The sequence below is a fragment of the Mesoplodon densirostris genome, chromosome 11 (assembly GCF_025265405.1).
Source record: "Mesoplodon densirostris isolate mMesDen1 chromosome 11, mMesDen1 primary haplotype, whole genome shotgun sequence".
Classification (NCBI taxonomy): Eukaryota; Metazoa; Chordata; class Mammalia; order Artiodactyla; family Ziphiidae; genus Mesoplodon; species Mesoplodon densirostris.
The window spans coordinates 56,639,346-56,660,860 of NC_082671.1; the positions used below are offsets into that span (position 1 = coordinate 56,639,346).

Consider the following 21,515-nt stretch of genomic DNA (forward strand, 5'->3'; position numbering starts at 1 on the left):
TTTTTTTGCGGTACGCGGGCCTCTCACTGCTGTGGCCTCTCCCGTTGCGTAACAGGCTCCGGACACGCAGGCTCAGCGGCCATGGCTCACGGGCCCAGCCGCTCCGCGGCATGTGGGATCTTCCCGGACCAGGGCACGAACCCGTGTCCCCTGCATCAGCAGGTGGACTCTCAACCACTGCGCCACCAGGGAAGCCCCAAATTGTACTTTTTGATAAAACTTAAGGCTATTTCATCATCTATATGAATGTGGTTATCAAATTTGCTCAGTATTCCCTTGTTGCCAGCTTTTCGTAAACTTAATGTCTCTGATTCACACAGCACTTTTCTGTAATATTCCTTGGTAATTTACATTTTGATTGTAGTCTTGCCATCTTCCACTTATGTAGGATTTCATTCTACATGTTTTTAGTGCAGGAAAATATATCTAGTTTTATTTTTCCACTGTGTATTTGTTTTTACTTTTTATGTGTACTCATGATAATGGAAAGCAAAAAAAAAAAAGAAAAGAATGTCGATATTTATGAGTTGCTTGCAATTATGTAGTATAGTAGTGAAGAGTTTTGATTCTTGAGCTCAACTATTTGTGCTTATATATTAGTCTCACCACTTGCTGGCTGTGTGAACTTGTGAAAGTTACTAACTTTGAGCCTCAGTTTTTTCAGTTGTAAAATGGAGATGATAATAATAACCAAGTATTGTTGTGAGGATTAAATGAGATAATTCTTGTAAAGTACTTGGCACAGTGCCTGGCATACAGTAAGTCCTCAAAAAATATTAGCTGAAACAGTCAAATACACGAGTGGTAATATAATAATAGACTTCCGTATATAACAGTCCCTGTTGTCAAATGTGTGGGTTCTAGTGGGTGACTGACAAAACCAGAACATAAGAATAAGTGTTTTCTACTAAAAAATAATACTTCCACAAATCGCTTCAGGGATATTTTCACCCTCTTACCCTCCTTTCCTCCCTCCCTCTCTCCCTGTTTCTTCTCTTCCCTTCGTGTGTGTGTGTGTGTGTGTGTGTGTGTGTTAAGCTGATGTGTACTGTCACATAAACATTTGGGCCTTACCAGTAAAAGTTTTTACATCTAGAAAGTACTTTGGTAGTGTAATAGTGGTGAGCAGTATATCTAGACTTAAGAATTGAATAGTTAAAAGCAGCATTTTTTTTTTTAACTATTTGTCAGAGTTAAAGAGTAAGTCTGCTTTCAAGGTTGGATGGTCAGACGGCATGGTCATGGTGTTTTTTAGGCCACAGTGTCTTGTTGTTTATTATATCATTTCCTCTGCTTTGTACTCTCTTATCCTCCACAGTTTCTTTCTTATTCTTTATGATTACTCAAGACATCATCTCTCTCAAGAAGCATTTCTTTATCCATAGGCCAGAATGAATGCCCTTTCAATTACTCTTAAAGCATTCTGTGCAAAATGTGTTGATTATGTTTACATAGTGTATTGAAAATATTTCATTTTGTTTCTCTCTCCTTCCCTGAACTGTAATCTTGAGAGTAGTGCGACTGGTACAGAATCATATTTTAGTTTAAATCCCCACCATGCCATTTATGGTCATATAACCATAGGGCTTTGTGGTGATGATTAAATGTGATAAATGATGTAAGGAACTTAACATAGTTTTTAGTTAATAATAATGGTAATAATTGTAAATGATATTAATAAAAAATCCCAGTGTCTGTCATTGTGTCTTGCGTAGGTACTGACAATGCTTAACTGAACTGCAAAGTCTCTTTATCATTTATCTGATTCTGTTGTTGCTTTAAACTGTTTTCCACTTGTTTTTAAGGAACATTTACATCATTTCATTTCATTTCATGGGCCTGTGAGTTGGGTAGAGTATGTCTAATTGTGCCCATTTACTTCATAAAAGAACTTGTGTCAACCTAAATTACCTTCATACTCAACTTCTTCAGCAGTTTAAAAAATGTTTTCTTTTGTCATCGATACAATGCATAGTTGAAACCACAGCAAGTAGCATTTTATTCTAAGCTGTGATTATTGTGTTGAATCTTAACTAGCGGTAGAGAAACCATTTGGTGGAAGCCATTGCAGTCGTCTAGGCAAGAGACAGTAGTGGCCCAAACAAGGATAATGCCAGTAGGAGAGAGAAGTGAATGGATTCTAGATATGTTTCGTAGAAAATATATAGGACTTGATGGATGGTTGGAAATGGTTGTGAGGGATAGGAATTTGGGTTTTAGAGAGGGAAGAATCGAGGATAAATCCCAGGATTCTGGCTTAATTATGCAGCTAGGTAAATGGTGGTACTTGTCACTGACCGGAAACAAGAGGAAGGACAGGTTTTGGGGAAGGTAGTGTTCACTTTTAGGTTTGTTGAATTTCAAGCATCTGAGAGAAATCTGAGAAGGGGGATCTATGAGGCAGTTGGATATGTGGGGCTTAAGCTTAGGAAGGAGATCAGGGCTATAAATACATGTTTGTTAGTCATCAGCATACATGACCAAATTGAAGCCATGGGAGTGAGACAGATCAAGACAGATCAAGGAGAGAATAGATAGAACAGCATGAGAAAAGAGAACCTAGGACAGAAACTTGAGAAACATCATCACTTCTTTGTCGTGGTGAAAGAAGAGCATCCTACAAAGATGAAGAAAGAAATAGAGGAGAAAGAAAAATTAAGTAGGGAGTGAGAAGCCCAGGAGAGTGTAATGTTATGGGAATAGAGGGAAGAGAATATTTTCAAAAGGAGGGGATGTGGTTGGCCATGGCAAATGGCTTTTACTTTCATCAGAATCTTAATTTTTCCTTTGCATTCTGTGTAATGTTTATTTTAACAAGTGTTGCATTAGCATTTATATTTTAAATTGTAACAAGATTATAATCCTGCATAGTGCTTGCACTAAGCTTTCCATGGTAGTTACAACAGTTCTAAATTATATCTAATAAAGGAGATTAATAATGGTAGGTCAGAAGATGAGTAAAATTATGTTACTAACTAACTTGTTTCAAGGAAGCGTGCTCTAATGATCTAGACCATCCTTATCTAAACATCACCAAGCCTCTACTTTTACAGGTAACTCCTGGTTATAGAAATTAATAGAATTAATTTAAAAAATTGGGTCCATGTTGGTATCAAGAATTTTTTAAGTGGTAAGTACAACAACTTGGAACGCTTTCTTGGAAAACTGCATAGTTAATTGCGAGGGAGCATGTATAGTTTGAAGAAGTCCTTCTCTTCTGTTTTTAGAAGGAATGAATCATAGCATTAGGTCAGCTAACCAAGCAAACCACAGCACTTTTCATAAAACTGTACAGTATATTTGGTCTATAAAGTGGTAGTCATTGTGGAGTATGTTGGATTTGATGTGATCCATGATTCAGATTCTTTTTTTTTTTTTTTTTTTTGCAGTACGCGGGTCTCTTACTGTTGTGGTCTCTCCCGTTGCAGAGCACAGGCTCCGGACACTCAGGCTCAGCGGCTATGGCTCACGGGCCCAGCCGCTCCGCGGCATGTGGGATCTTCCCGGACCGGGGCACGAACCCGTGTCCCCTGCATCGGCAGGCGGACTCTCAACCACTGCGCCACCAGGGAAGCCCCATGATTCAGAATTTTTTTAAGACAAAAAATAATTTTGTGACCTTTTAATGCCATGCTAGACAAGCTCTAATAAGCCCACTTGTGTGTTATCTCTTTTGAGAAGTGTAAGTTCATTTAACTTAATATCCATTATTCAGATTTTATGAGTGCTGAATAACAAAGTTATTATTTAGAATATAGTCAGTAGGTTACACTATTACTGTTGACTTCAGACTATTTGAAAGTTATTATATTAGAAAAATTTGTCATTGTTTTAGAAATCAGTTTTACAGGACTTCCCTGGTGGCGCAGTGGTTAAGAATCTGCCTGCCAATGCAGGGGACATGGGTTCGAGCTCTGGTCCGGGAAGATCCCACATGCCGCAGAGTAACTAAGCCCGTGCTCCACAACTCCTGAGCCTGTGCTCTAGAGCCCGCACGTCACAACTACTGAAGCCTGCATGCCTAGAGCCCGTGCTCTGCAACAAGAGAAGCCACCGCGATAGAAGCCCACGCAATGCAGTGAAGAGTAGCCCCTGCTCTCTGCAACTAGAGAAAGCCCACGTGCAGTAACAAAGACCCAATGCAGCCAAAATAAAAATAAAATAAATAAATTTATTTAAAAATAAATAAATAAATCTGTTTTACATCAAGAATATGCACTTATGTTTTAGAGATAGTTATTAAGAATTGATTTGAAAATTAATACAGGGCTTAGAATCTCGTTAGATTAATTTTAATATGGTTAGAAAAGGTGAGAAAAAGAATTTGAAACTGCAAAGTAAAAGTTTGATTTCCTTATTGTGTTGACATAATTGTTGGCATTCAGAGTATTGTTAGCTGTTATTTTTGTGTATTGGGTTGGCCAAAAAGTGCCTTTGGTTTTTAAGTAAAAATAAAAGATACGTTTTTCATTTTTACCAAGAACTTTATTGAACAACATATTCACCCTTTTTTTCCACTACCTTCTGCCATTTTTCAGGCAACTTCGTAATTCTGTCTTCCCAAAACTTTTTATCTTTTTGAGCAAAGAACTGTTCCAGGTGCCTTTTACAGTCTTCCAGGGAATTGAAATTTTGTCCATTAAGAGAATTTTGTAAAGATGGAAGTAAACGGAAATCTGAAGGTGCAGTGTCTGGTGAATACGGTGGATGAATCAGAACTTCTCAGCCAAGCTGTAACAGTTTTAGAAACACACGGTCTTGTGTTATCCTGATGGAAGGTTATGTGTTTTCTGTTGACTAATATCAGATGCTTTTTGTCGAGTGCTGCTTTCAGTTGGTCTAATTGGGAACAGTACTTGTTGGAATTAATTGTTTGGTTTTCCAGAAGGAGCTCATAATAGAGGACTCCCTTCCAATCCCACCATATACACAACATCACCTTCTTTGGATGAAGACCGGCCTTTGGTGTGGTTGGTGTTGGTTCATTTCGCTTGCCCCACGATCTCTTCTGTTCCGCATTATTGTACAGTATCCACTTTTCATTGCCTGTCACAATTTGTTTTCAAAACAGAATGTTTTCGTTATGTTTCAGTAGAGAATCTCATGTGGAAATACGGTCAGGAAGGTTTTTTTTCACTTAACTTACGTGGAACCCAAACATCAAAACGATTAACATAACCAAGCTGGTGCAAATGTTTTTCAGCGCTTAATTTGGGTATTTTGATATTAATTTGGCTATTTCCTGCGTGGTATATTGTTGATTGTTCTCAATTAATGTCTCGATTTGATCAACTTCAACTGGTCTACCTGACCATGGAGCATCGTCCAGTGAGAAATCTCCAGCATGAAACTTCAGAAAACTGCACAAACCTTTTTTGTGTGTTTCAGTTGCGTTTTTACCTTTCTTGAAATAATAAAGCATAATATGCCGAAAATGTTGCTTATTTTCTTCCATCTTCAATATTAAAATGTCTACACAGAAATTCACCAATTTGATAAGTCTTTTTTAAAATGCACGCTGATACGACAGCTGTCACATACAGTCTAACAAAATTGTTTCGAATGAAGTTAAAGACAACTAAGTGCTACTAGAGCCATCTTATGGAAAAAACCGAATGAACCTTTTGGCCAACCGATCTTTAACTTGGATACTAACTATGATTAGCTAGTGAAGGACTAATGCTTCTCGCATTTTGGACTAGGATCAGGAAAATGTTTCCTTGAACTAGAAACTATTAAGAATAGAGGATATTACTTTTCTACAGAAGTATCCCATTTTAAGATATGGTTTATAAAATGTGGTGCTTAATTATGGGACTTGGGTATTTGTCAAATTAGGAAGATCAAAATATTGTTGAAGATCAATTAATGTGATTAAGGTATCCTTAGGAAGAATGACTAGAACATAAAATGATATAAAAAGAAAAACCACACAGCCAACTGGTTAGTGTTTAGCATAGTACAGGAGGTGGTAGGAAGTGAGAGATGTTATTTGGCGGTTGCTAGAATGGTGCTTTATTCTGGAGTGGTAGTAATGTAGGCTTCTTTATATTTAAGTTAACTGCATCTTAAACTTTAAAAATTTTCAATTAAAAAAAGTAGCTTGTAGACACAACAACCAGTTTTCAGGGCTGCTGCACACTTAGACTGTGTGCATTATGCAATTCTTTGTAATGCTTCAGTTCCATCCAGAGTTGTTGGGAAGGAAGTGCCCTGGAAGGTGGCGTGTGATTTATTAATCAGTTTGAGGAGGTTGGTTGGTATAGTTCAGTTGAGTCTTACCTGCTTTAGCTTTAGGTTGAATTTTTGGACCTAAAAACCAAGAACCAAATTCCAAATTGGGCCCCCACCCATTAACTCATATTTTCTGTGAGTTCCTTTTTAGGAACATAATTAATATTCACTTTGCAACTTTTAGCTTAATACTAATTACTTTGTAATGCTTTCCGTATTAGTTACCTGTTGCTTTATAACAAGTTACCACGAAACTCAGTGGTCAAAAACAATCAGCATTTATTATCTTCTCTCCCTCCCTCCCTCTCTCACTCCCTTCCTTTCTTCCTTCTTTCCTTCCTTGTCAAGAATTCAGAAGCCGTTTAGCAGGTGATTCTGGCTCAGGATCTCTCAGGCTCAACTGAGGGAGGATCCACATCTAAGCTCACTCAGGGTTGTCAGCAGGCCTTAGAATACCTTCTTCCAGCTGTTGGCAGGCCTCAGGACTCTGGTTGTTGGCCAGATACATTCATTTATTGGTCATGTGGGCCTCTCCATGGGGCTGCTCACAACATGGCAGCTTGCTTACCCCAAAGCAAGATATCTGGGTGAAAGTCACCAGAACGGGAGCCACCGTCTTTTTATAACCTAATTTTGGGAGTGACATCCATTACTTCTGCCAAATTCTGTTCCTTAGAAGTGAGTCACTAAATCCAGCCCATACTCGGAGGAGATTACAGAAGGGCATGCATACCAGGAGGTAGGATCATAGTGGACCATCTTAAAAGGCTGCTCATCACACGGTCCTTTAAAGTTTAAAACTTTTTGTGGTGGTTGCAGAATTCTTTCCTGAAAGGGAAGCTTATGGAGGAAACCCAAAATATAAAATAGATAAATGGAGAGCTGTTCTGTCCAGAGCAGGGGTTCTAGGGACCTAGAGCTTACCTGCTGGCATCCCTCCACTTCAGCTTTTCTGAACAGATTGAATATTAGTACCTTTACTGTCTAATGTCAGTCAAGAACATGAATATGTACTATTTTTCTCATACTTTCCTTTTAGAATTTGTCAGCAGTTGCAGTTCTAAAATTCTAGCTTATAAATAAAAATCAGGTATTGGAACATGGAAAATGATTTGTGTAAATGTTTCTGGCAACTTTAACGGTCTGAGGAGCTTTCTTTACTAGTAAATCTAATAGAATGGCTGATTTTGTAATATTAGCAGATACAGTTTATATATTGGTAGGATAATGATAGTGATTTACTTAGTAACTACTGTCTAGAATGTTTTCTTAACTATTTCCAAATTATATGTATTTTTGTATAAGTGGTGTTTGCACTTTCAATATTCATGTGTTTTATATCTCTTTCATGCTGCACATCGTGAGTCCTAATCAATACCATAAATTACTTATTTTCTTTATCTTGCAATATAAAGAGTATAGTTTCAAAATAATAGTACAGTCATCCCTTGGAATCTATGGGGGGTTGGTTCTGGGACCCTCTTGGTTACCAAAATCTGAAGATGCTCAAGTCCCTTACTAAAATGGTGTAGGAGTTAAACATAAACCTGCATACATCCTCCCATATACTTTAAATCATCTCTGGGTTACTTATAATTCCTAATACAATATAAGTGCTATGTAAATAGTTGTTAGCATGTTCTGCTTTTTGGAACTTTGTGGAATTTTTTTTCCGAATATTTTTGATGTATGGTTGGTTGAACCTGTGGATGCAGAACCCCTGGATAAAGAGAGCCAACAGTACCAAAATTAATACAAACACTAAATCTCTAAACTTAGAATTTTTTTAATAGTTCTTTAAAGATATATAAAATCATTTGAAAATAATTCCGTTTCTGGGTGGTTATGTTACAATTTGATATATGGTTAGATTCCAGGCATGGTTTTTAAATGCATTACTTATATTTTTATTAACTTAATTCTCACAATTGTTCTGTGAAGTAGGTTCTGCTGTTACCCCTATTTTACGGATAAATACAGTTTTTTCCATCTTGATTTTAGGTTAATTTATGTTAAGAAAATAGTACTGTTTTTGTTTGTTTCTTTATGTGTTCATGTAGAGCTAAGTAGTGGATAAGTCTGAAGGAAAGGAAAATTTAATTAAGAAACGGATTATCTGATGAGCTGTTTAAGGAGCAAATAAGGATGACAGTTTCTGTAAATAATGTTATTTAGTAAGTAAGTGTATAATTCACTTTTGACCTTATTTTGGTTAACTGAGGTACACACATCCCCCCATATTTATGAACCATCAATAATGTCACTGAAATATGTGTGAATATATGTATAGTGTTGAATTTTATTACACTGCTAAAGGATTTCAAGTCCAGGATTTACCACGAACAACTTTCCACAGCTATAATACCTTGCATTAGAATTTTAAATCTTAATTGAAAGTTAGAAAATAATGTACTTGGAATCACAAAACCAGTTGTAATTTAAGTTGCTTCCGGCCAAAATATAATGTCTAAACTAATGGGTAGTAGTGGAAGTGAAAGTTAGCTAACTCTTTTTTTCTGAACAGTTTTTTCAAAAGTTCAAATTGATTTCATGCAGTAGATTCTCATTAGTGAAACACTTGATTAGGTTCTTGATTACTAAGGAGTACCTTTCTGTGGATGGGCGTTACAATTAGTAGAGCTTACAGAGGATACTTTTGAATAGAGTACCCTAATTTCTGGAATTTCTTTTCTCAGCTGTTCTGATAAAATCCATCTTAGTTGAGCTCATGCTATGATAACAACAACAACAAACAGCTTTGAATGCTGGTCTCTTAAGTGAACCTTTTGGTTACCTTAAAATATTTTCAAGATATTTTGATTCTCAGATTATTTTTTAAAATGCACTTGGTTTTATTTTCAGTTCATAAGATCTGAGTCTAAATAGAGACTGCATGTGTTGCTATAAATTAAAATTGTATATTATAATTTAGTTCTTAATGACAACTTTTATACTAGCTTATACCATAAGGATAAAATATTTGGATTATTGCTCCTGTATCTGTTGCATCAACCCAAACACGTAGAACCTTCATGCCACGTACTTGCTTACTTTTCAGGGAATAGATGTTAACGAGGAATCTAGTTAACTAGATGGCCCTTTTGGCAGTTATCTCTGTATTACAGTTAGAAATTGAGTTCTGTGTAGTGCCACTGTTTGCCTGAATGGGTCATTTAAAAGCTAATGCATTAAGCAGCTCATGCAGCTCAATGTCAAAAAAACAACCCAATCCAGAAATGGGAAGAAGACCTAAATAGACATTTCTCCAAAGAGGATATACAGATTGCCAACAAACACATGAAAGGATGCTCAACATCACTAATCATCAGAGAAATGCAAATCAAAACTACAATGAGGTATCACCTCACACCGGTCAGAATAGCCATCATCGAAGAAAATCTACAAACAATAAATGCTGGAGAGGGTGTGGAGAATAGGGAACCCTCTTGCACTGTTGGTGGGAATGTAAATTGATACAGCCACTATGGGGAACAGTATGGAGGTTCCTTAAAAAACTAAAAATAGAACTACCATATGACCCAGCAATCCCACTACTGGGCATATACCCTGAGAAAACCATAATTCAAAAAGAGTCATGTACCACAATGTTCACTGCAGCACTGTTTACAATAGCCAGGACATGGAAGCAACCTAAGTGTCCATTGACAGATGAATGGATAAAGAAGATGTGACACATATATACAATGGAATATTACTGAGCCATAAGAAGAAACAAAATTGAGTTATTTGTAGTGATGTGGATGGACCTAGAGTCTGTCATACAGAGTGAAGTAAGTCAGAAAGAGAAAAACAAATACTGTATGCTAACACATATATATGGAATCTAAAATAAAAAAGGTTCTGAAGAACCTAGGGGCAGGACAGGAATGAAGACGCAGACATAGAGAATGGACTTGAGGATATGGGGAGGGGGAAGGGTAAGCTGTGACAAAATGAGAGAGTGGCATGGACATATATACACTACCAAATGTAAAATAGATAGCTAGTGGGAAGCAGCTGCGTAGCACAGGGAGATCAGCTCGGTGCTTTGTGACCTCCTAGAGGGGTGGGATAGGGAGGGTGAGAAGGAGACACAAGAGGGAGAAGATTTGGGGATATATGTGTACGTATAGCTGATTCACTTTGTTATACAGCAGCAACTAACGCAACAGTGTAAAGCAATTAAACTCCCAAAAAGATGTTAAAAAAAAAAGTGAAAAGAAAAATAAAAACAAAGGATGCTAACTCATCCAAAAAACAAAAAAGCTAATGCATTAATTACTATTATTTTTTAAAACTCAGATTTATATAAAAATGGATATAATTTGTCCAAGACAATTTCTATCTTTAAGTGGGAATCTAGGAAAAATCAGTTGACATGGTGCTGTCAACCTTTACAAATATTACCTTATAACAAGATTGACCCTTTAAGATTTTCATTAGAATTACATTTTCAGTTTGTTTTTGTTGAGTAATGATTTTATACACCATTTTATCCTGTTTACTCTTAAAACAAAGGAAAAACTATACATTATCTTTAATTTTTTCCATAGAACGAAGATCCATGAAACCGTATGTTTCTTGAAGGTAGGGGATAATTATTGAATAGGAGCATAATGGTAGCAGGGAAGACTATAACTGAAACGTATCTGTATCTTCAGTAAGAATTAGTGTTTGAAGTCATCACTGCTCTAGCACATTAAAATGAACATGTACCTGATTAATATGTATTGAGTTGAAGGTAAAGGCAGTCTTCATGTGAACCTGAAATAAAGTTCTGTTGAGGAGACTTTTCTTCTGTTAGAAATAGTTTTTTGTTTTTCAATGACAGGTCCAATTTAAAAAGTATAACATGGGGGGCGGGTGGGAAGGGGAAGCTGGGAGGAGGTGAGAGAGTAGCATTGACATATATACACTACTAAATGTAACATAGATAGCTAGTGGGAAGCAGCTGCATAGGCACAGGGAGATCAGCTCAGTGGTTTGTGACCACCTAGGGGGTGGGATAGGGAGGGTAGGAGGGAGATGCAAGAAGGGAGGGGATATGGGGATATATGTATACGTATAGCTGATTCACTTTGTTATACAGCAGAAATTAACGCAACATTGTAAAGCAACTATACTCCAGTAAAGATGTAAAAAAAATAAATGGAAAAAAATAAAATAATCTATTGCTATAAAAATAAAAAATATAACAGTTAATCAAAAATATTACTGTACTACTTTGTACAATTATTTACGTTAAAATCAGCATCATTGTTTATCAGTGGCCTGGCATACTTTTCTTTTTTTGTGTGTGTGGACATACTTATATATGTGTATACTTATATATGTGTATGTGGTTGGTTGGTTGTAGGTGACAAATGGTTATTTTAAAGACTTATTGAGTGATGAATGGGAATTGCATTGATGCTTTTTATTTGAAGTCTTACAGATTGTTAACCCACTGTGGTGGCCTCTACACCAAAATTCAAGCAATGTTAATGACAATGGCTAGTTAAGAAATGGTAGATTTTGATCAACTAATTATCCTTTACTAATATTAAAAAATGATGGTGGTGTTTTAGTGAGATAGAATAGTCTGATAGCTGATTTTTTATATATTAAAATATAGCTGTTGTTACAGTGGAGATTTTAAAATGAAACCATTCAGATCATTTTCTTTTCCTTGTGTTTCTGATAATGCCAGAAGTTTCTGTTGACCTCATAGTTAGCACATTGTTTCTGTATTTACTTTGGTGCATTCATATATAATAATCTGATGAATTTACAACTCTGTCCCCTGTAGTTCTACATGTATTAATAATCTCAAATAAATTTAAATAATTTTCTTATTCTGATAGAGAAGAAAAAGCTGGATCACTTACCAGTAACTGGAGTTCTCCTATTGGGTAATCTCCACAGATCCACATTCTTTGAAGTTATTGTGAATGCCTCGAGGACCAAGGGACCGTTGAAATTTCCAATTTCAGGAAGGTAAGCAAGCACACTGAAGCATGTCTCTAGCATCTCCCAAATCCCCTCCCCCCAACTTTCTTACATATGCGTCTGTACTGCATGCCCCCTCAGTTCCAGTGGATGCCCATCAGGAAGATTCTCATGCTGGACAGAAGGGCAAGAGAGGTGGATCTGTGAGGGAAAAGACCCAATAGGATAACTCAAGTTGCTGGTAAGTAATCTAGTTTTCACAGACTTAAGATTTTTTTCCCACATTTCTTCTCTTTAGGAGTTCATTTAATTACAAAGAGAGGAAGTTGTTTGGGATAGCCTCTTTTTATAAGTTTGATGTGGATTATAGAATTTATTGTATGGATGATAAATACCTAGTGCTTAACGGGTACATGAATAAATGTGACATTAATTTTAAAGTATACATTTACATAATAGCTGTTTATAAAAATTATATATTTATTACCTTTTGATAAATAGTGTAAGAGTTCTAAAGCAGTGTGAGGAAGCTATATGTTGGATTATTTTAATTCCTTTATTCGTGATGTTTGTTTTATTGAAGTAGATACTTGTACTGTAAAATTTCTGCTTATGTCAAATTCGGCCAGATTCTTTTGGCATAGTAGTAAACAGCAAGAATAGTTTTACTTCTTACTGACCTAGTTTTCAGTGTACCTTTTAATTTCATTGAAGGTATATTTGGAAATAATTCCGGGTATGTTGCAATTAGACTTACCACTTCATTGTTCATAATGGATTGGCTTATTGATGTGACGGGGTGACATAGTTGGTTCACCGTGAGCTCTGTGATTCCTCATGTACCAACCCGATTTATTTATGTAAGTGTTAGAATTGGACAGAGTTCCTTGCTTCCCATTTCTCTCTCACTCATTCTGCATTGTTACCAGGTTACCATTGTTAAAAGGCCACTTATAGCACATACAGACCTGTAGTGGTGCCGTGCTCTTGCTGTTTATAAAATTTCATCCATTTGCTGGGTACTTAGGGCCTTCCATAATCTAATCCCATCCTATTTATCCAGCCTTAATTTCTTCAATTTGAAACTTTTGTTTTGGTCTTACCAGGATACTTCTCATATTTATGCTTTGGCTTGTGCTTTTCCATTTTCTTGAAATGACCCTCTTTTCATTCTTCTCTATACTTTAAGGTTGAGGTCAGGTCCTACTCCTTACATAAATCATGTTATGCTGGCACTCTGTTATTTCTGCTTCTTAAGTGGAAAAATGAGATTGTTATGAGGATTGAATTAACTAATTCTTGGAATGTACTTAGAACAGTACCTAGTGGCACATAGTAGCTTCTCTTAGTAGCTATTATTTGATTGTACTTTCATCTTAAATATTTCTGTGATTGTAGGTATAATTCTTATCTGTATGACACAGTTTAGCTTTAAATATTAGCTTCAGGTTGTATTGATTGTTATTTCTTCTGATGTAAAACTCTTAAGCTGACTTGTATGGTCTTTGAGAGCAAGGATAGGATTTTATTGTTATCTTACTTCCTAACATTAGTGACTGAGATTAAATCGTGCCCATTGAAAAATTAGTTTTCATGTAGAATCACAAATATACTTGCCAGTTTTTTCATTTATAAAACAGGTTCATTTGGCTAATCAATCCTGTTTGTACTGTATATTTTTCTTAAGAACAACAACTTTTTTCCTTCAAAGCTGGTATAGTGAAATTATAATTGTTTAATACACTGTAAACTTCCATTGCACATTAGAAAAGAATGTATAGCTTTGAGAGTGTTAATTCGATTGTATTCACTTTAAGACTCTGTGTAGTAGTACACTTGATTTTTGAGGTTGAAATATCTTAGAAGATTATTGCTTGATTTTTTCAGAAATGCTTGGATTTCAGATACCTGTCTGATGAAGCAGTAAACGAAATCTGATTTCAAGGTCACTGAAGGAAGGAAATGATTTTTGATAGATTGAGTGTCACTTCTAAATAATCACCAGACAACCACTTCAGGTCTAATTAGACAAGCCAAAATGAAGAACAGTTAGTCAGATGATTTAAGTGTTTGAATCTGCTGACTCTTCAGTCTCCTGGTTTTTTTAGTGTGATATGGTATGAGCATGAACTTGTTCTTTAGAGATGCATGCTGAAATATTTACAAGTGAAATATCATGATGAGTTCAGAAGAAAAATGTGTGGGTATCAGGATGTGGTGATATGTGTATGTAAAGAGAGAGAAAAGGAGAGAGAGAGCAGATCTGGAAAATTTTAACAATTTTAAATCTAGGTGAAGGGTACGGTGGTATACATTGTACTTTCAACTTCTCTGTGGCTCTGATATTTTTCAAAGAAAAGTTAGGGAGAAAGTATTTTATAAAGAACTTTATTGTGCTTCAGTTTCTCTAATTCTAAAATGGCAATAATAGGACTTATTCTTTCCATGCCTTGATGCAGGGAGGCACAGTGGGATAACATTCGGTAGAATAGCAGTCAAGAGAGCCCTTAAGAAGTATTTTTTTTTGACATTAAAGAAGAATTTTATAATGGAGAACTTTTCAAAGAACATTTCACCTAAAAGTATATTAGATTAAAGTATATCTATTCCTTTTTTATTATTCAGAGCGTATTCTATTATAATTGAATAAGAATAATCAAGAAAAAACTATATGTAGATATATAAATTAACCAATTGAAATCTTGAAAATGAAAAATATATCTAGTTTTAAAATAATCATTGGGCGACTTCCCTGGTGGTGCAGTGGTTAAGAATCTGCCTGCCAGTGCAGGGCACATGGGTTCAATACCTGGTCTGGGAATATCCCACATGCCACAGAGCAACTAAACCTGTGCGCCACAACTGCTGAAGCCCACGTGCCTAGAGCCTGTGCTCCACAGCAAGAGAAGCCACCGCAGCGAGAAGCCCGTGCACTGCAACGAAGAGTAGTCCACACTCGCCGCAACGAAAGAAAGCCCACGTGCAGCAACAAAGACCCAATGCAGCCAAACATAAATAAATAAAATAAATAAATTTTTAAAAAATCATTGGGCAAAATAGAAGATTAGATGTAGCTAAAGAGAGAAGTTGTTAATTTCAAGATAAAACTGGTTAACTCTTCTAGGACTAGAGCACAGGGAGATAAAGAGATGAAAAATAGAAAAGAAAAACTAAGACACCTTAGGAATAGATTGAAAAGCTCCAATGTATCTCTAATTAGGGTTTCAGAAGAGAGAATACAGAGAATGGTAGAGAAGCAATATTGAAGAAAAAAATGACTAAGAATTTTCAAGGATTAAAAAAATAGTGGAAATTATGAAATAATTAGAACTGAAGCACAACAAAAGCATTGTATCAGAACTTGAGGGATATAAGAAAAGCAGTGCTTAGGGGTAAACGTATAACCTTAAATGCATGTATTAGGTTGAAAGAAAATAAGTGACCCGGATATACAGCTCAAAAAACTAAAAAAAGTAAAAAGTAAAACCAAAGAAAGAAGGAAAGAGGAAATGAAAATAAAAGAATTTGATGAAATAGAAAGTAATCAACAATAGAAATAGTAGCAATGTTCATTCAAATTGAAGCTGGCTCTTTTCAGTTGATTAAGTTCTGGAAGTACTCACCAAGAAGCAGATGACACAAATAATAAAGTTATAAAATGGGATATAATTACAAATAGTAATTGTAATTTTTAAAACCATAAGAAATCACTATTAATTTATGTGTATATAAATTTTAAAAACCTGGTGAAATGGTCTGTTTTCTAGGGAAAAAATCATACAAAAATTGTACAAGAAAAAGAAAATCCATAGAAACTAAAAACCACTAAGACATTGAAGCTATAGTAAATTTCCCCAAGAAGTTTTTTTAAATATCAACTTAATTGAGCTATAGTTCATAAATCATACCACCTACCCATTTAAAATGTACAATTTAATGGTTTTTAATATTTTTACAGAATTGTTCAATAATTACCACAGTCAATTTTAGAATATTTTCATCACCTCAGAAAGAAACCACGAACATATTAGCAGTCAGTCCCAATTCTCCACAAACCCTCAAGCCTTAGACAACCACTAATCTACTCTTTGTTTCTATAGATTTGCCAGTTCTACACATTTCACACAATGGAATCATTCAGTTTATGGCCTTTTGTGGTTTACTTCTTTCATTTAGCATAATATTTTTAAGGTCTAGCCATGTTGTAGCGTGTATCAATATACTTCATTCCTTTTTATGGCCAAATAGTATTTCATTGTGTGGATATACCACATCAGTTGATGTATATTTGGATTTTTTTTCCTGTTTTTTGCCTATTATGAATATTCCTGGTACCAACATTTGTGTGAAAGATTTTGTGTGAACATGTGTTTTCATTTCTCTTGGGTGTATACCTAGGAGTAGAATGCTGGGTTTATGGTAACCCTGTTTAACCTTTTGGGGGGCTACCAGACTGTTTTCCAGAGCAGCTGTACCGTTTTACTTTCCCACCAGCAATGTATGAAGGTTCTAGTTTTTCTACACCCTCACCAACATTTTCATTATCTCCCTTTTTGATTAAAGCCATCCTAAAATTGGTGTGAAGTAGTATCAGAAGGAGTAGTTTTAATTGTGATTTTGTAATCATAATTTCACATATACTTTTGGGGAACAGGTAATCCCAATTTTATACAAACTGACCCAGATAATACAAAAAGAGGGAGAGCTGCCCTGTTGTTTATCAGACAAATTTAGCCTTGAAACCTAAACTGAAAAGAATATACAAGGAAAAATATATTACATTCAATCTCATTTATGAAGAGATAAAAATTTTATTATTTTATTATTTTATTTTTTCTTGAAAAATTTTAATTAGGATAAGAATGTAAAGACAGTTCAATATTTGAAAATTATATCAATGTAATTTATATGATAAGATTTAGGGAAAAAATCTTGAAAGATTTGGTAAAAGTATATGATAAAACTCAGCACTCATTAATGTTTTTTAAAAAGGTAACCCTCAAACCATGAAGAGAAATGAACTTTTTTCTTCCAGTTAAGGCTGTCTTTCAAACAGCAAGTGTCATGCTTAATGGCGAAACCTTAGAAACATTCCCTTTAACGTCAGGAATAAGACAAGTATATCTCTACTAATAAGATAAGAAAAAAATAGAAATAAAATACAAAAGGATTGGAAAAGAAGAAAAGTGAGATGAACATATCCCTAGAAAAATTTTTTTAAAAAATCAACAGACTGTACTAATAAGAGAATTCAGTGTTACTGGATACAAGCTCAGTATTCAAATTGACAACAACCAGTTAGAAAATGAAAAATACCTCTTTTACAGCAAATTCTATAAAGTACCCAAGGGTTTATTGAAGGACATAAAAGTAAACATGAATAAAAGGATATACTATAATTATTAGTGGGAAGTATAAATATTGCTAAAAAATTAACTTCTCTGTGATTTATATGTAATTTCAGACAAAAATCTCAGTAGGATTTTGTTTTCTTTTTTGGTGGAAAATGACCTTCATATACAAAAGTAAAGGCACATGAATAACCAAGACAGCTCTGAAAGAAGAAAAAGAACAAGGAAGAGGGAGTTGCACTGTTGGATATCTAGACTAATCTTAAAATTATGATATTTAGAATAGAATCCTACATAGCATGAAAAAAATTAAACTGCTACACACAACATGAGATGAAACTTCTAGACTAAATGTTGAGCAAAAGAAGTGAGACACAAAAGAGTTCATATTGTATGATTTCATTTCTAGGAAGCTCAAAAACAGAACTAATCTGTGGTGCTCGAGGTCAGAATAGTGGTTATCTTGGAAGCATGGTACTGACTGAGAAGGGATATGAGGAGCGTCCTGGAGCATGAGAAATGTTAATGTCTTGGTCTGAGTTGGATCACACAGGGGTATAGTACATATTTAAAAATCAGGCTGTACGTAGTACTTGAGTACTTGTATACTTTATATAAATTATACCTCAAAGAAAAGTAAAGCCTTATGGTATTTAAAGTAGTATAGTCTTAATACAGGAAAAGACAGATTAATAAAACAGAATAGAGAGTTCAGAAATGGATCCATATATATTTGAGAAGTTGGTAGGTGCTAGAGATGGCATCTTCTATCAGCAGGGAAAGAAAATGTGGACTGTTGAATTGGTTTTTCTATATGGGGGAAAACTAGATTTATACTTCAGACCATATGCAGAAATAAATTCCAGTTGAATTAAACACTAAACATGAGAAACTTTTTTAAAAAGAGGAAAGTATAGAAGAATATGTATCTTTAGGATATGTAAGGCCTTCTTTAACAAGTCAAGAAAAAAAGAATGAACCTTCAAGGATAAAAAAACATCAAGGATTTGACTACCTCAAAAAGAAAAACTTAGGTTTAATGTAAGGTATCATAAACCAAACTAAAACATAATGTCACATCTGGGAGATATGTGTAATGTCTGTAATGTCCAGTGGATTTGTGTCCAGAATATGTAAAGATCAAAAGAGGTACTATAGGGCCTCCCTGGTGGCGCAAGTGGTTGAGAGTCCGCCTGCCGATGCAGGGGATACGGGTTCGTGCCCCGGTCTGGGAGGATCCCATATGCCGCGGAGCGGCTGGGCCCGTGAGCCATGGCCGCTGAGCCTGCGCGTCCGGAGCCTGTGCGTCCGGAGCCTGTGCTCCGCAACGGGGGAGGCCACAACAGTGAGAGGCCCGCATACCGAAAAAAAAAAAAAAAAAAAAAAGAGGTACTATAGGTGATACAAATAAAATGAACAATGGATAGTAAGGCAATTCACAGCAGATGAAACTGGAAATTGGACTGAGAATATGCTTAGCCTCATTTGTAGGGAAACTGGAAATTGGACTGAGAGTATGCTTAGCCTCATTAGATTGCAAAGCTCCGGATCAGATAAGTGTTACACAATTTAAAATGTGCATACCTAGTATCTAGCAATTACTATTCAAGGTATTAGTCTAGAGAAACTCGCACATTTGCCCAGGGAGATTTATGCAGGGATATTCATTTGGAAAAAATATCTAAATGTCTACAATAAGAGGCATGGATAAATAAAATAAGATATAAAAGTTATTTAATGAAGAATTACCTAGATCTATGATTAGGTTATTGTCAGTGATTTTTTTTAATTTAAGAAACAGATTCTACTGTCTATGCCCAGGAATTTTATAAACATTAAATATTTTAGTCCTCATGAGAACTTAGAAATAGGTACTGTCATTATTTCCATTTTATAGATGGGAATACTGAAGCATAGAGAGGTAAATAACCCTACCTACTCTCATAGGTAGTAGATAGCAGAGCTGGGATTCAAAGCTAGGATTGAACCTCAGTGGCCTGGCTCCAGAGTCCAGTATGCCATGCCACCTTTTGATGTTTATAATTATGGAGAGACCATAAATGCAAGGAAAAGGTATTGCAGAATGATGCATACAATATGATCTCATTTACACCAAACTCATGGTAGTTGTTACCCCTGGATGGGGTTGGGAGGTGAGAGAGATCTTAATGATAGTGGTAAAAGAAACTAGCTTGTGGAACTGCATGTTTTTCCTTAATATAAAAGTAATATAAGTAAAGTAATATGTACATTATAGCTTTTAAACATCTGTACTTAATGTATGTATATGCTTATTTTTGTAAAAGGAAACACTGGAAAGATAGACCTTTATTGTTTTAATCTTTATTTATTCTTGGTATTGGTTATATAGAAAAAGAAAAAAGCAGTGGCCCTAGCAAAATGGCTGTAATTTAGTCTAGTTCTGAGACAGTGAGCAGCAGGTAAGTGCCAGACCCTGGGTTAGGTGCTGGGGATAGGGTGCTTTCACCCTCTGTCTTTAAGAGTTGAACAGGGAAAGAGATGAGAAAAATACTTTTAACTCAGTATGTTATGTCCCTATCTCTTCTTCCCTGCGTCTCCATCCCCACCCTTTCCCCTCCATATACAAATAGGAGAAGGGGGAAATGTCTTGAGTTGGGGCAAGAGAAACGGGCAATGAAATATTGATAGCAATCCTACTTCTTATTCTTTTACAAAACTATGAGAGAGTAAATTCTATAATGGTCAGAGACTGTAGCTTGTTCACCATTATATCTCCAAAACTTAGTTTAATACCTTGTGCTTAGTAGACCCCTGGATGTTGAAATGAATGCACTTTGACACTTCGCTCTCAAATTAACTAACACCTGAGCCCAAAGTTCTCCTTAAGCCGTCTAGGTTATCTTCCACTGGTTCCATTTCTTCAACTGATGACCAAAGTCTAAGGCAGTTTGACTGAGAATTATATATGAAGTCTTGAATTGTTTTGTGCCAAAGAATTCTGACTTGAGAAATATTTTAATCTGTAGGAAATATTGGATCTCTAAAGTCCAATATAATTTTCTTTGTGCTGAGTCCAATACATTTTTTTAAAATTAGTAGTCTTCTAATATTGGGATAGTTCAGTTGTTTTTCTCAGATATTGCATTCTCTGTCTTTGAGTCAGTGCTAACTTGTAAAAGTTTTATGTTCTGTATCTTGTTTGTGAAATTCTTAATTTTCTAAAACAACATTCTTTTTAAGTTTCCAGATGGACCATGGAATGTTTCCAGATGGTATTAGTGTTTATGAGAATTCCACTATCTTTTAAAATCTGTCATAGTATCTCATAAAAAGTAATACAGTTATTTCCTTTTACCCTAATGAGAGAGGTGTGTTTTCCTTTATAGCAAATTGAAATTAGGTGAGCTCTTTCCCCAAAGGGTGAATTTGAATATCTGAAAATTGCTGAGAATGGGTAAGCTTGAAAAAATCATAGTGAAAGATATTTATCTTACACTGTAAGTTTAACACTAGGATTGTAACTGAGAAAAATCCTAAAACAAAGTTTATTGTTATCCTGGATGGATTTGGCTAAACTATTGGTCAAGTCCTGTTCTATGTGTACATAGTGCTTCTTTCTTACTGTGTAACCCTTTTGCCAGAGATAACATGAAGAGAGCCTGGTTAACATTGGGTGGAACAATCCTGCTGGCTCAAGCCCCTCCCCAGATATTTGATTCAGTCCGTTTTCTGGACAGTCTCGTAAGCTGTCATTGTTCTGCACATTAAAATCATCTTATTCAGGATGTACCCAAGAGGAACTTAGTACTAAAGGAACAAACTATTAAATTCAATGAAAATGTTAAAAATAGTCATATTAACTTAAGTCTTCACATTAAACATGACTAATTTATAACAGCACTGTCCAATAGAAATATAATGCAAGCCACAAAAAGGAGTTATATATATAATTTTAAAATTTCTTGTGGCCAAATTAAAAAATTAAAATGTAACTCAATATATCTAAAATATTACCCTTTC

The 21,515-nt window shown here is 35.4% G+C and overlaps 1 protein-coding gene across 2 annotated transcripts in view; it reads left to right on the plus strand.

Annotated features, from left to right (window-relative positions):
- YAF2 (YY1 associated factor 2) overlaps nucleotides 1-21,515 on the plus strand; it is a 65,477-nt gene that overhangs the window by 12,350 nt on the left and 31,612 nt on the right. Inside the window, exon 3 of one of the 2 annotated variants that reach the window (XM_060112598.1) lies at nucleotides 12,139-12,210. The exons of the other annotated variant lie outside the window; for it this stretch is intronic. Within the exon in view, the coding sequence (XP_059968581.1) occupies nucleotides 12,139-12,210 (72 nt within the window). The remainder of the gene's footprint in view (nucleotides 1-12,138; nucleotides 12,211-21,515) is intronic. 2 annotated transcript variants of the gene reach the window in all.